General features: G+C 46.3%; 3 protein-coding genes across 7 annotated transcripts in view; all 3 read right to left on the bottom strand.

Annotated features, from left to right (window-relative positions):
* LOC136198723 (hemicentin-1-like) overlaps positions 1–4,988 on the bottom strand; it is a 32,864-nt gene extending 27,876 nt beyond the window's left edge. For both annotated transcript variants that reach the window (XR_010672854.1, XM_065988732.1), the window contains exons 1-19: positions 4,223–4,988; positions 3,893–4,107; positions 3,736–3,843; positions 3,469–3,541; positions 3,336–3,414; positions 3,217–3,283; positions 3,054–3,150; positions 2,954–3,005; positions 1,739–1,965; positions 1,468–1,663; positions 1,329–1,400; positions 1,207–1,278; positions 1,085–1,156; positions 965–1,036; positions 846–917; positions 727–798; positions 600–671; positions 371–522; positions 42–314 (exon numbers count right to left, since the gene is read on the bottom strand). Coding sequence is in view for 1 of the 2 variants with exons in the window: in XM_065988732.1 (XP_065844804.1) it covers positions 42–314; positions 371–522; positions 600–671; positions 727–798; positions 846–917; positions 965–1,036; positions 1,085–1,156; positions 1,207–1,278; positions 1,329–1,400; positions 1,468–1,663; positions 1,739–1,965; positions 2,954–3,005; positions 3,054–3,150; positions 3,217–3,283; positions 3,336–3,414; positions 3,469–3,541; positions 3,736–3,843; positions 3,893–4,107; positions 4,223–4,931 (2,752 nt within the window). In the remaining variant the exon portion in view is untranslated. The remainder of the gene's footprint in view (positions 1–41; positions 315–370; positions 523–599; positions 672–726; positions 799–845; positions 918–964; positions 1,037–1,084; positions 1,157–1,206; positions 1,279–1,328; positions 1,401–1,467; positions 1,664–1,738; positions 1,966–2,953; positions 3,006–3,053; positions 3,151–3,216; positions 3,284–3,335; positions 3,415–3,468; positions 3,542–3,735; positions 3,844–3,892; positions 4,108–4,222) is intronic.
* Positions 4,948–7,492, bottom strand: LOC136198755 (uncharacterized). Its single transcript, XM_065988785.1, has 20 exons — positions 7,236–7,492; positions 7,156–7,176; positions 7,063–7,104; positions 6,942–7,010; positions 6,767–6,886; positions 6,690–6,713; positions 6,590–6,630; positions 6,482–6,540; positions 6,344–6,430; positions 6,212–6,288; positions 6,096–6,144; positions 5,963–6,042; positions 5,867–5,912; positions 5,788–5,816; positions 5,654–5,731; positions 5,528–5,596; positions 5,406–5,477; positions 5,326–5,352; positions 5,197–5,274; positions 4,948–5,149 (listed from the first exon to the last, which is right to left on the bottom strand). The coding sequence occupies exons 1-20, from the start codon at positions 7,482–7,484 to the stop codon at positions 5,030–5,032; spliced, it is 1,437 nt and encodes a 478-aa protein (XP_065844857.1). The 5' UTR covers positions 7,485–7,492; the 3' UTR covers positions 4,948–5,029.
* Position 7,493: 1 nt separating this feature from the next.
* Positions 7,494–14,080, bottom strand: part of LOC136198720 (protein eyes shut homolog) — an 11,581-nt gene continuing 4,994 nt past the window's right edge. For all 4 annotated transcript variants that reach the window (XM_065988725.1, XM_065988728.1, XM_065988727.1 and 1 more), the window contains 5 exons: positions 8,403–14,080; positions 8,197–8,348; positions 8,080–8,138; positions 7,948–8,031; positions 7,494–7,891 (listed from right to left, as the gene is read on the bottom strand). The exon at positions 8,403–14,080 is cut by the window's right edge. In XM_065988725.1, the coding sequence (XP_065844797.1) occupies positions 7,618–7,891; positions 7,948–8,031; positions 8,080–8,138; positions 8,197–8,348; positions 8,403–14,080 (6,247 nt within the window). In that variant the 3' untranslated portion in view covers positions 7,494–7,617. The remainder of the gene's footprint in view (positions 7,892–7,947; positions 8,032–8,079; positions 8,139–8,196; positions 8,349–8,402) is intronic.

The following is a 14,080-nucleotide window of genomic DNA, read 5'->3' as shown; positions in this document are numbered from 1 at the left end:
AGTGAAAATTCAAATTTCCAAAGGGTCTTCCTCTAGAGCACCTCCAACTACAAGATCTCCCCTAGCAACCACCACGCCTGCTCGACTCATTGCCGTGCAGTAGTACGTTCCCGAGTCCTCCAACGTGACGTTGTGTACGATCAAGTCGCCCGAATAGGTGACGGAAAAGCGAGGATCGTTCGCTATGGACTTGTTTTCGAACGACCAAAATATTTCCGGATGCGGCGTGCCGATGGCGCCGCAGACGAGACCGACGGTGGCGTTCAATCGAGAATACATCGACGGCATGGGCTGAGCATAGAACTCGGGCCCTCCTAATGGAAAATGTAAAGCGCGGAGAGCGATTTTCCTCTCTTTGTGTTCTCTGCACCGCATATGTCCACTTTGGTGAGATGGATGAAGAGTCGGTTTCGCAGCTGAGCTGGTTTATGACAGATGACGTCGGGAAGATCGCGTTCGACGACGAACTGGTGAATCCATAAGATGTCGCAGTCGCAAGTGAAGAGATTGTCTTTCAAGTACCTAAAAGAAAAAAATTGAACGAGTTTTGTAGTTGAGATGGTATTAGAAAATCCTATCAGACGATTCCCTTTACTAACATCGTTCTTAGCTTTGAAGTTGCAATGAACGTTCCCTGTTTGATCGTTGTGAGCCGATTTCCCGATAGAAACCTACGTGAAGAAATGAACACTGGTACATATGAAATCAATAGGAGGAAAAGCTAACACTGTTGTCAAATTGTGAAGATTCATAAAGGATGCGAGTCGAAGGGTTTTAATACGATTATCATTGAGATTTCTAACAGTATACATATAGGACGATGTGCTCAATGCAGATTGTCCTACATTTGCTTCAGCGCTGGAAGGCCCACAAACGTGTGACTGTCAATCAATTTTAAATTGTTTTGACTTAGGTCGCTAAAAGAGAACATTCGAATACAGGAGACTGGCTTGTCAACATTTACATTTTCTCCACTGCCAGCAAAGATCGAAAACTATTGGGATGAACGACAGAAATGGTAGATCCATACGCTTCGCTGTTATAACACAATTAGACAAGTAATAAAAAATGCATCACTGCTCACAGTCTTTTCAAACTGGTGAGCCCCTCCAAAAAGTGCTCGTTGATTTCTCGAATTTTGGTATAAAATAATCTCCTACTCAAAAAAGTATGACACAGTTTGAAATTATCAGATAGCCCTTTTACAAAGTTTCCAATTTGCTCAAATTTGCAAATACGCCTTCGTCGACATTCTTCAGTCCATTCTTAGACAAGTCCCTTTGGAGCAACTCCAACAAAAATCGCATTGCGTCCCGCGCGCGACTCACAGCTGGATCAGCGAGGGGAATCGATCGAGTGAGCCGAGACGAAGAACGTCGATGTAATTGTCGCTCAAGTCCCTAAATACAAGTCCCTACTAGTCGTGCGCGTATTCTGCACGCGATAAGGCGGTTCGCGAAGCCGTACAGGTACGTCACGTTCGCCGGAATGTCTGCGGGAACTTCGGTGAGCCTTTGCTCCGTGCAGTCGACGCGATAGCCCGTCGCGCTCGTCGAGAAGCAGACGCAGGCGGGAGGACACGCGCGCGCGAAGCGCAGAAGCGCGGCAAAGCCGAGCAGAAGGCCCAAGGCGCGAACGCTCATGTCGGCCCTGAGGGGAGAGTCTAAACAATGCACGCGATCGAGCCAATCAGAGCTCGCACAATTCATCACGTGTCATTTATTAGGTTATTTCTTACCGCCACGTTTGTACTGGTCTATCAAAAGCAAAAGGTCTTTTCGTTCACCGTCGTCGCGAATGACGTAAACCCAATAATCGGTGCAGCTTCGACGAACGCCCCAGAGCTTCCCAGTCTCAAATGCCTCGTCAATGCAAAATCGAACGAAGGGCGCTTTCAGATGTTCGTAGCCCAATTCGCCAAGACTCTTCAGTATCCGAGTAATTCGCAAATAATTGTGCATCGAGCTAAATAGATACACCATTTTAATGTAATACAGTCGGTATTAGTACCGTTCAAAAGTTTTTGGCTAGTGTAATCAAAATCGGAACTGGGGCCCCTTTCGCATAGTTTGACCGTTAAAAGGTCAAAAAACGCGCTTCTTTCTCACGTAGCAAATTTTTCAAAATTTAAAAAGGTTACGTACGACACTTGATACAAACCACACGGAAGACGGTGCTATGGAGGTTTATCCCTATCAGAGGTATCTCACAGACGCAGAGGAACTAATGACTAGGAAGGCCGAAGCCGTCAAGTGAGGAGAGTGACCAGCCACCGGGCCATGATGGTCAAACCCTTGGAGAGCGTTTCCAACTCCCTTCTATCCTAGCCAAGAGCTCATGCTCCTGCTACTGATAGGTATATGGAAACGCTGGGTATATATATGACAACCCTGCCTGGGTCACTTCCACTGCAGCTGTTCGCCACAAAAAGTGCGCTGATCGAACTAAAAACACTCTCAATCGGCCGCAAATACGTTTCTGACCACAAACACGAATGACTTTCGTCGCAAATCAATCTAGAAACGCAAAAAACGACAATAAAACGCGTGCCACGTACGCAAGACACGCCCTGTCACGCTACACATGACGTCAGTTGCAACGCATGACAAAATGGTCTATACGAGCAAGTAGAGGCGAAAAATTAGCCGTGAAGTACATTGGGGATGTATTCTAAAGACATTAAGTCGCTATTTGGACGAGAAAAGCGAACGGATACGAAGAAACAGCAATGCGCTCGGTCAGCAAAATCTAGGTGACATATGCCGCCTCTATACCCGCCTCTATAACAGGCAGTAGAACGTGCGCTACACTAGTGTATCAGTGCTATTGGCGCGCCATGCGCTGCTAGTGAGCGGGGACGGGAATAGTTCTAACGTTTCTCTGGGAGTGCCTAAGCTCTGAACGGCACTTTAAACACCACGGTTCCGGGTGTTGCATCATCTCTTATACATACCTATTGAGATGGTCAAATCGACGTTGATAATTGTGGGCTCTCTCGATTTTACCTATTAAAAAATTCAGTCTAGAAAAGTCTAATAAAGTCTTTCACGGACCCGTTTTCTCGTCGGCCAATTTCATTCCGTAGAAGTCCAACATAAGCTTGTATGACGCCAATACTCGTTTCAACGCCTTTTCGTTCTTTTTTATTGCCTTCAAGAAAGCAAGCCAATGAAGCCTTTCTACCGAATTGCCTGCCTACTACTATGATCTTCCTACTTCGGCCTCGTGGAGTTGCAATTCCTGTGCGTCCCAATTCATGCCCCCTTCTCGCGTCGGAAACAGCCTGTGCGCGAGTTACTACTATATGCATCACGATACTGCATCTGGTTTTGCACCATTGTATGTAGCCGTGGTGACGTTCTAGAAGATCGTGTTTTCCAAACCATTCCTTGTGGATAGTGTCAATTTTATCGCCTGAGAGATATTGAAAAACTTAGAATGTGCCTAGCTAGAACTGTAGTTTGCTACCTTGCGGTTTTGACGAAATTTTGTTAAAGTAGAACTTCTTGTTTTTGTCGAGTTTCGGATTGTCTTTCTTGTCCTTAAAAAGAATAGCTACCGCCAAGGCTCCTGCTTTATTGTGTAGGGTGCAAGAGCGCACGTCTCTAGCTGTCTCTGAGAGACAATACGTAGCATTTCTATTTGCCCCAACCCGTCACTATTTACTTATCTAGCTACTGGAAGGCCGCGTAGTAGGATGTATTGATAGCTAAGGTGATCTCTCGCTAATCTTACCGGATAACCTCGAAGATATTCTTCAGTATCAGCTAGGCTCCACCACGATCTATCATGAGAAAGCTGTCTATCATCAGTAGACCGTCTATCACGAGTAGACTTCTTTTCCTAATACCAAGCCTCAGCGAGTTTTACTCTCATTTCTTGTGTCACTCACCACTTTACCACATTTCCATTCACTTGAATCTTCATCTGTATCACTTTCCCCTTCCGATTTAGTTTCTTCGCCTTTTTCTTCAGTTTTTGCCGCTCCGCCGGCCTGCTTGTTTTCTTGATCGCCCTCATCTGCTTTGTCATTTGATTGATCGGAATCTTTGGCCTTGTTCTTCTCCTCGAAATCCCCTTCTCCTTTGGCACTCAATTCCTTTTCATCTAGAAATAGAAAATAACTCACAGGATCCATGAGTAATTTCACTACTAATAATTTCAAAGACAATTACTCACAAGGTTCTATGAGTAATTTTATTAGAAATAGAAAATTACTCACAGTTTTTGCTTTTCGATTTCTTTTTATCGTGCTCCGTTTTGACGTCACCCATATTCTTTGTACCCGTGCCTTTCACATCTTCATTTGCTTTATCGCCCTCTACTTCCATTGGATGTACTGCGCTCTCCGAATCCGTCCCACCACCTTCATTATAAACGAGTCCCGCTCCAGTCTGGCTCTCATTCTCTTCAGTGTCCATGGCTTCGCCTTCATGTTCCGGTTCGCCCTGCCCCGTCTCTTTCTCCCCTTTCGCCGTTCGTCGAAGCTTCGATTCCGGTTCTTCGCCGTCTTGCTTGCTTGCAATCTCGCTGCTCGGTTCGTCAGGTGGACATTGGGACTCCCCTTCTTCTTTTTCTCCTCCTTCTCTTCCTGACTTGATTGCTTCACTCTGCTTCCCAATCTCTCCGGTGTCCATTGCTTCTTCGGCTTCACGTTCGTCGCTAGATGATTTGTTTTCCGGTTCGCCCCGCCCCGTCGCTTTCGCCTCTTCTGTCGTTTGTTGGAGGTTTTCCTTCTTCGATTCCGGTTCTTTGGTATGTTGGGCGTCTGCAGTCTCGCTGCTCGGCTTGTTATTAGGTGGAGTCCCTTCGGATGTCGCACATTCGAGCTCCTGTTCGTCTTTTCCACCACCTCCTCCTGGCCCGCTTTGAACTTGAGAAGAAGCTGACGTTACCTTGCTTTCGTGAGAAGTCGCAGAAGAGCTATCCATCGCAGACGCTCTGCCTGGGAAGAGAAGGGTGTCTCGGGTAGCGTGCTATAGAGTCAAAAAAAGAGTGTCACACATACAAATTGTCACAAACAAAAAGTCTACATGCACGCATTTGCAGCTGCGCTCTTGTAAAGCGCAAAGCCATAAGACATTGGCTGAGCAACCAAAGGCGTGTCACCAGTAACATTCATCCCTGATAGATTAGGCAGTTTTCCATCCTAAAAATACGTCGTAGATTTTTTAATAGCCACAATTGCAAGCTGACCTTAATCTGTAGCAAGTTTCCGTTGAGCAGCATTTCCTGTGACCTGTAGTTTCCTTCTTCACCTGTAGTCAGATGAAACTGCAACAAGTAACCAAGTCATGCAAAATAAGAATGAACATTGCGTCGTACCTCTTCTCTTGGACCAGAAGCAATGCCCTAGACAAAGAAAATGTCACTTATCCTGTTTCCTAAATAAGAGAAAATTTCACGGTGAGAGATATTTCAATTGACTCGGTTGTATTGAGATTCAAAAAAGCGACTACAATTTCTCCAGGTGATCCCTACAGAAAAGGCTATTTCATATCCTGAAAAGCACACCGTTAACACTTGCTTGATTTGCACAGGCAGCGTATGCAGCAAAGGAATCATTGATATTGGACGAAACAGTCACTTCCAGCATCTACGTGTAAAACGGTAAACAAATATGCAGTAATTTAGTTTGCGTGTCCCTGTGCACCTTTTGCCCCATTAACCTTCGATACAGTAATGCTGTATAGTAGTCAGGATTGGGCATGAACGTTGTCTTATTTAATAGCTTAGAAATAAAAGAGAATACGACACTACTAGAGTATGTAGATGTGCTCCTTCCACCTCGTAATTTCCGCCAACAAGAGCCTGTCCTGCAGAGACCTTTATTGAGCTCACAAAAACATCCTTATGCTAGACTTACTGCATAAAGCTGTGTGGCCATGGGTTGCAGTAGTTCCAAGAGCATTCTTACATACGAACTATAGCAATGACATTTCTGCGTTTCAACAGCGCGTACCATGTACCAAAATCCCGACAAAAACGTATTTGTTGCACCAGCTAAACCGCTGTGAGAAGCGGCCGCACCTTCGCCCAACCCTGAGCCGGAAGGAGTCTCTTAGAGTCACACGACTAAATCCCTCTCAACTCACACAGTTCTGAGTTTGGAGCTGTTTTCTTTACAATGGCAAGCATGCTCAACTGTTTGCAGGAGAAGAGCGTAAGCAAAGCAAGAAACCTCTACAGTACTGCAATTCCATTGACCTACTGCTTCATCAGTCTGTCGTTGAAGATACTTTAGAGACGCCATGTGTGCAGGCAAATCGGCGTCTGTCCCTCGCCCAACTAAGCCCCACTACGTATACGGCTTACATACGCTTAGGCCCGTAGTTCAAAAAACCTGCATAGATGTGATACGTTGTTGCATTCAGATACGGTCCAGCGACGGGTAGAAAATCCTCAAAGTAGCTACTATCAGTCCCAATGTCTATACAAAAGTCTAAAGAGAACACTGATATATAGGGAAGGTATATTATACCAGGTCCCACTAGTTGGGGTCTATTGCTTTCGTCGGGCCATATTTCGTTAATCATTTTTCTGCGTATATCATAGATTATTTTTAGAATTATTTTTCAGCGGTTATGACCTCATCGTTGCAAAATCCTCTCCGTACACTTGTGGATCAATCTACACCCAAAACCACACGCTAGAAAGCAAAAAAATAAAATGAGGAGGACTTTACGAACTCCGTGGTTAAGTTCGTTTCCAAACTAAAAAATACTTAGTGTCTTTGAATCTTTCCAATCATATAGAAGATCTAAACCTCAAAGGCAGCAACTGGTAGCTTTTCCTGCGCCGTGTACTTCATCAGCGCTTCTGCATTCGACGGATCAAAATGACTTGATCGATTCTTTCTGCCATACATCGCATTGATTCCAAACGCCTAGATTCAGACATCTTCGAGAGCGATTCGTGCTCGCCGACAATGTTCATCGAACCAGTTTAGTTCCCGTTACTTGAGTGAAGTTGATAAGCTCTTTCCACCGGCTCATCCTCAAACAGAAAGGCTAAAAATCTATCTGTAAGTAACGGCAATACCAGTGAGGTATTCCAGCATACGTCAACGCAACTTTGGTGAGAATCACCGATGTCAAAAACAATCTAAAACACTTCAGCTATTACAGAAGAAAGCCTTTTCCAAAAACTAGATACCCGATCTTCGTCAGTGCCTCCCTAAACAAAGACTCGAATAATAAATAGGACTGGTCATTGACTCGAGTCTCTCGACTTACTATGCGAAGGTGACCGGGTGATAGCTGACTAGTCAAATACACTAGAAGGGGGTTTGTAAGATTGACTATGAGCACGCTGCTGTTCGTCCAAGCGGGAGTCCCGTTAGGCCACCAATCAAAGTTGAAGCTAACGAAGCTCGGACTCGTCGTGAATGCTACATCGTCTGCATTCAGTTTTAGCGCTCCCGAAATGCTCGAGGCGGCAGCGACAGCGCCACAAAGAAGCAAAGCAAAAGCGAGAGTAAGCATTTGTTTACTATCCGGGATTTCGATAGAATTAATAGAATTACGTGAACAAATGATATCACTAATAAATCATATGGTGATATACAGAATATAAGCGAAAGCGAAGTCTAGCGTCTTTAGGCTAGCGTTGTAGCACTCATTCGCAACTCTTGATATTTGCTCCCGCCACAGCAAAAAAGTCGAAGTTGCAGGGAAAGCCATTGATAACGAGGTCATTGAGGCAACCACTCAAACCCTTGGAGTATGCACCATTCAGTGCATCCGAATACTCGTCGAGACCAGAAGTAGAAATTGGAATACCCCCAAGGAACATATCCGCTCGTCGATTGATATTCAATCCCAATGCCGATCCAGGCGAGGAGCCGCTAACGGATTGACCATCAACAGTGACAACACCATCTTTACCATCTCTGAACAAAGAAAAAGTGACGGTGAAATATAGCGGCAAAAAAGTACTATAGTTTACCTGGTGATGACCACCTGAACAGTGGAATTGGTGACATCGACTAGATGGTTCTCAATAATACAATCTCCGGTACCCAAATTGAATCTAAAAACGAAGTTTGTATAACAAAACAATGACACACCACTATCTTACCTAAGTTCAACGTGACCGTTTGTGAGCCCAATCGAAAGATAGTCTCTATTGCCCATGAGCTAAAAAAATACAACAACGTAAGACATTTGCGTGAGAAATTTTTGCCTTAGAACTTACGAAGGGATTCACGGCAAGAAGCAAGCCGTCACCATCTGCAGCTGACAAGACAAATTCAAATCTGTTGGGCGCAGTTGGGTACGCAAACAGGAAAAGAACGGCGTATCCAATGTAACTGTTTCCAGAGAACAGAGGAAAGACAAATGAAAGACCTGAAAGCAAAAAAATTATCGTAAAAGTAATAAATAAGAGCATCCGATGCGTACTTTCGTTGCAGTATTTCCCTCCTTTGTAAATAGGGCAAAGACATTCGTACGTCATTTCCGCAGCGTTGTAGATGCAAGTGCTGCCTTCGTAGCACCGGTGAGTATTCGCCGCGCACGAATCGTAAATCGAATGTTCGCAGAACTCGCCAGTAAAATCCGGTAGACAGTGGCACACCGGACCGAAGCCGCGCGACGTGCACTCGCCCCCATTGTCGCAAGGGTAGGAGGAGCAATAATCGATGCGACATTCGTGAATGTTATGCATTCCGACGAGATCGTCGAGTAGCTCTCCGTTCAGATACACGTCAGAAATGCAGCCAAAGAAACCGTTGTCAAATCCGTCAAAGAAGACTGGAAGGTCCTCGTATGCCGCCTGCGATGCCAATCCTCCAACGTATAAGGTCTCGTGCGCAGTGAAAAAATATCGCTTGTAATCCTTAAGGCCAGGAACTATTCCGTGAACCGATCTAAGGCCGGGAACGGACAGAGTAATAACTGCGCCACTTCGAGTGATTGTTATCTTGGAGAACGAGTTCTGTATGAGAGGGTCTTTCATCGTAATGACGTCCGGTCCACAGCAGAGGTTCGAGATGACTTTCAGGACGTTGTTTTCAATAGCCACGGCGAAGTAATCGCCCAAACTACCATTAATGTATAGTAGAATGCCGTTGGAGTAATGCTGGTCGTGAGGATAGACGTAAAACGTGAGATTCGTGTCGAGAAGAACTTCTTGGGGAGTAATATTCCACGCCGTATAGGAAGTGGTGACGTACTCGAGACTGTCTTCAGAGGAAAACAGAGGATCTTCGCACACCGATCCGGTAAAAAGTTCCGTACACGCGCACGAAAAGCCTTGACTGTTATTGGCGGCAACGCACGTTCCGCCGTAGAGACACGGAGCAGAAACGCAAGGATCTTCGACGACTTGACATATATCGCCGCTTCGGCCTGGAGGACAGTGACAGATAAAGTCGTCGCCTTGGGGCTCGCAAACGCCGTTGTGCAGACACGGCTCCGAAAGACAGGGATTGTCCTGGCACTGATCGAGCAAGTAGCACGTACTAATCGTCGGATCAAGATAGTCCTTGTGCTCCCCGTTGATTGTCACCGAGTAGATGCACCCGTTGAAACTGTCCAGGGGCAAGTTGTATCTTGTTCTCACTTGCGTTTCGCACGTGTCGACGGCACCGCCGAGAAAGAAACGATTTCCGACGTTGATAAGTGTATTTCCCTGGGGCGCCATGTCGCTCGACACAACGACGCCGTCGACGACGAGACTGACCATACGACGTTCTCGTATCAGCTTGACCGTGACGATTTGTCCGGCGTGCAGCTCCACAGGATTGACCAATGACAGAAGGCCCGAACCGAGATGGAGGGTGTACTTCAGCCTCCAATCTACGACTTCAAGAGAGATGAAATCAAAGCTTTGCCCTGAAACGACAAAGACCATGCCGTCTTCAGAAAATACGTCAAAAGTCAGTTCGATGATTTCTTCTTCGGAAACGAAGTCCTTGTCACGAAATTGAACGTCGCATCTGGACTCATTGACGTGAAACAAACCGGTTGTTATTGGAATTTCGCAGTCAATTCCAGTAGTAAGTGGAGGGCAAACGCAATGATAAGTGTTGACACCGTCGACACAGATTCTGTTAGAAGGACACGGATTGCCTTCACAGTCGTTAACGTTAACTTCGCAATCTCTGCCTGTATAACCGGAATCACCGCACTGACACTGGTAATCGTTGACATCGTCGACGCAGCTTCCCCCGTTTTCGCATGGATCAAACTCGCATTCGTTGACCTGAATATGACAGCGATCACCAACAAAGCCAGTTCCTTCGCATTCGCAAGAATAGCTTCCGATTTCGTCGATGCAGGCGCCGCTGTTCTGACAGGGATTTGACACGCATTCATCGATCTCAGTTTCACAATTCTGACCAGTATAGCCCGTTCCACTGCAGTCACACGTGTAAGACCCAATGCCTTCTTGACATGAGCCATAGTTTTGACAGGGAGATGAAGCGCATTCGATGATTTCAGTCTCACAATTCTGTCCAGTATAGCCCGTTCCACTGCAGTCACACGTGTAAGACCCAATGCCTTCTTGACATGAGCCATAGTTTTGACAGGGAGATGAAGCGCATTCGATGATTTCAGTCTCACAATTCTGTCCAGTATAGCCGGTTCCACTGCAGTCACACGTGTAAGACCCAATGCCTTCTTGACATGAGCCATAGTTTTGACAGGGAGATGAAGCGCATTCGATGATTTCAGTCTCACAATTCTGTCCAGTATAGCCCGTTCCACTGCAGTCACACGTGTAAGACCCAATGCCTTCTTGACATGAGCCATAGTTTTGACAGGGAGATGAAGCGCATTCGATGATTTCAGTCTCACAATTCTGTCCAGTATAGCCCGTTCCACTGCAGTCACACGTGTAAGACCCAATGCCTTCTTGACATGAGCCTTCGTTTTGACAGGGAGATGAAGCGCATTCGATGATTTCAGTCTCACAATTCTGTCCAGTGAAGCCCGTTCCACTGCAGTCACACGTGTAAGACCCAATGCCTTCTTGACATGAGCCTTCGTTTTGACAGGGAGATGAAGCGCATTCGATGATTTCAGTCTCACAATTCTGTCCAGTATAGCCGGTTCCACTGCAGTCACACGTGTAAGACCCAATGCCTTCTTGACATGAGCCATAGTTTTGACAGGGAGATGAAGCGCATTCGATGATTTCAGTCTCACAATTCTGTCCAGTATAGCCCGTTCCACTGCAGTCACACGTGTAAGACCCAATGCCTTCTTGACATGAGCCATAGTTTTGACAGGGAGATGAAGCGCATTCGATGATTTCAGTCTCACAATTCTGTCCAGTGAAGCCCGTTCCACTGCAGTCACACGTGTAAGACCCAATGCCTTCTTGACATGAGCCTTCGTTTTGACAGGGAGATGAAGCGCATTCGATGATTTCAGTCTCACAATTCTGACCAGTATAGCCCGTTCCACTGCAGTCACACGTGTAAGACCCAATGCCTTCTTGACATGAGCCATAGTTTTGACAGGGAGATGAAGCGCATTCGATGATTTCAGTCTCACAATTCTGACCAGTATAGCCCGTTCCACTGCAGTCACACGTGTAAGACCCAATGCCTTCTTGACATGAGCCTTCGTTTTGACAGGGAGATGAAGCGCATTCGATGATTTCAGTCTCACAATTCTGACCAGTATAGCCCGTTCCACTGCAGTCACACGTGTAAGACCCAATGCCTTCTTGACATGAGCCTTCGTTTTGACAGGGAGATGAAGCGCATTCGATGATTTCAGTCTCACAATTCTGTCCAGTGAAGCCCGTTCCACTGCAGTCACACGTGTAAGACCCAATGCCTTCTTGACATGAGCCTTCGTTTTGACAGGGAGATGAAGCGCATTCGATGATTTCAGTCTCACAATTCTGTCCAGTATAGCCCGTTCCACTGCAGTCACACGTGTAAGACCCAATGCCTTCTTGACATGAGCCTTCGTTTTGACAGGGAGATGAAGCGCATTCGATGATTTCAGTCTCACAATTCTGTCCAGTATAGCCCGTTCCACTGCAGTCACACGTGTAAGACCCAATGCCTTCTTGACATGAGCCATAGTTTTGACAGGGAGATGAAGCGCATTCGATGATTTCAGTCTCACAATTCTGTCCAGTGAAGCCCGTTCCACTGCAGTCACACGTGTAAGACCCAATGCCTTCTTGACATGAGCCTTCGTTTTGACAGGGAGATGAAGCGCATTCGATGATTTCAGTCTCACAATTCTGACCAGTATAGCCCGTTCCACTGCAGTCACACGTGTAAGACCCAATGCCTTCTTGACATGAGCCATAGTTTTGACAGGGAGATGAAGCGCATTCGATGATTTCAGTCTCACAATTCTGACCAGTATAGCCCGTTCCACTGCAGTCACACGTGTAAGACCCAATGCCTTCTTGACATGAGCCTTCGTTTTGACAGGGAGATGAAGCGCATTCGATGATTTCAGTCTCACAATTCTGACCAGTATAGCCCGTTCCACTGCAGTCACACGTGTAAGACCCAATGCCTTCTTGACATGAGCCTTCGTTTTGACAGGGAGATGAAGCGCATTCGATGATTTCAGTCTCACAATTCTGTCCAGTGAAGCCCGTTCCACTGCAGTCACACGTGTAAGACCCAATGCCTTCTTGACATGAGCCTTCGTTTTGACAGGGAGATGAAGCGCATTCGATGATTTCAGTCTCACAATTCTGTCCAGTATAGCCCGTTCCACTGCAGTCACACGTGTAAGACCCAATGCCTTCTTGACATGAGCCTTCGTTTTGACAGGGAGATGAAGCGCATTCGATGATTTCAGTCTCACAATTCTGACCAGTATAGCCCGTTCCACTGCAGTCACACGTGTAAGACCCAATGCCTTCTTGACATGAGCCATAGTTTTGACAGGGAGATGAAGCGCATTCGATGATTTCAGTCTCACAATTCTGTCCAGTGAAGCCCGTTCCACTGCAGTCACACGTGTAAGACCCAATGCCTTCTTGACATGAGCCTTCGTTTTGACAGGGAGATGAAGCGCATTCGATGATTTCAGTCTCACAATTCTGTCCAGTATAGCCCGTTCCACTGCAGTCACACGTGTAAGACCCAATGCCTTCTTGACATGAGCCTTCGTTTTGACAGGGAGATGAAGCGCATTCGATGATTTCAGTCTCACAATTCTGTCCAGTATAGCCCGTTCCACTGCAGTCACACGTGTAAGACCCAATGCCTTCTTGACATGAGCCTTCGTTTTGACAGGGAGATGAAGCGCATTCGACGATTTCAGTCTCACAATTCTGACCAGTATAGCCCGTTCCACTGCAGTCACACGTGTAAGACCCAATGCCTTCTTGACATGAGCCTTCGTTTTGACAGGGAGATGAAGCGCATTCGATGATTTCAGTCTCACAATTCTGTCCAGTATAGCCCGTTCCACTGCAGTCACACGTGTAAGACCCAATGCCTTCTTGACATGAGCCTTCGTTTTGACAGGGAGATGAAGCGCATTCGATGATTTCAGTCTCACAATTCTGTCCAGTATAGCCCGTTCCACTGCAGTCACACGTGTAAGACCCAATGCCTTCTTGACATGAGCCTTCGTTTTGACAGGGAGATGAAGCGCATTCGATGATTTCAGTCTCACAATTCTGTCCAGTATAGCCCGTTCCACTGCAGTCACACGTGTAAGACCCAATGCCTTCTTGACATGAGCCTTCGTTTTGACAGGGAGATGAAGCGCATTCGATGATTTCAGTCTCACAATTCTGTCCAGTATAGCCCGTTCCACTGCAGTCACACGTGTAAGACCCAATGCCTTCTTGACATGAGCCATAGTTTTGACAGGGAGATGAAGCGCATTCGATGATTTCAGTCTCACAATTCTGTCCAGTATAGCCCGTTCCACTGCAGTCACACGTGTAAGACCCAATGCCTTCTTGACATGAGCCTTCGTTTTGACAGGGAGATGAAGCGCATTCGATGATTTCAGTCTCACAATTCTGTCCAGTGAAACCCGTTCCACTGCAGTCACACGTGTAAGACCCAATGCCTTCTTGACATGAGCCTTCGTTTTGACAGGGAGATGAAGCGCATTCGATGATTTCAGTCTCACAA

This window comes from Oscarella lobularis, chromosome 19 (genome assembly GCF_947507565.1).
Source record: "Oscarella lobularis chromosome 19, ooOscLobu1.1, whole genome shotgun sequence".
NCBI lineage: Eukaryota > Metazoa > Porifera > Homoscleromorpha > Homosclerophorida > Oscarellidae > Oscarella > Oscarella lobularis.
Note: the sequence above shows the minus strand (reverse complement) of the source record. Positions and strands in the feature narration are given on the sequence as shown.

What these genes read in the sequence shown, in the direction of transcription:
- LOC136198755 (XM_065988785.1), bottom strand. Translation starts at nt 7,484, where the DNA reads ATGCTTACTCTCGCTTTTGCTTTGCTTCTTTGTGGCGCTGTCGCTGCC. An exon ending in GAGGCACTGACGAAGATCGG is followed by an intron (nt 7,105 to 7,155) that starts GTATCTAGTTTT and finishes GAAGTGTTTTAG; the next exon opens with ATTGTTTTTGACATCGGTGA. An exon ending in TTGTTGGCGGAAATTACGAG is followed by an intron (nt 5,732 to 5,787) that starts GTGGAAGGAGCA and finishes TTTATTTCTAAG; the next exon opens with CTATTAAATAAGACAACGTT.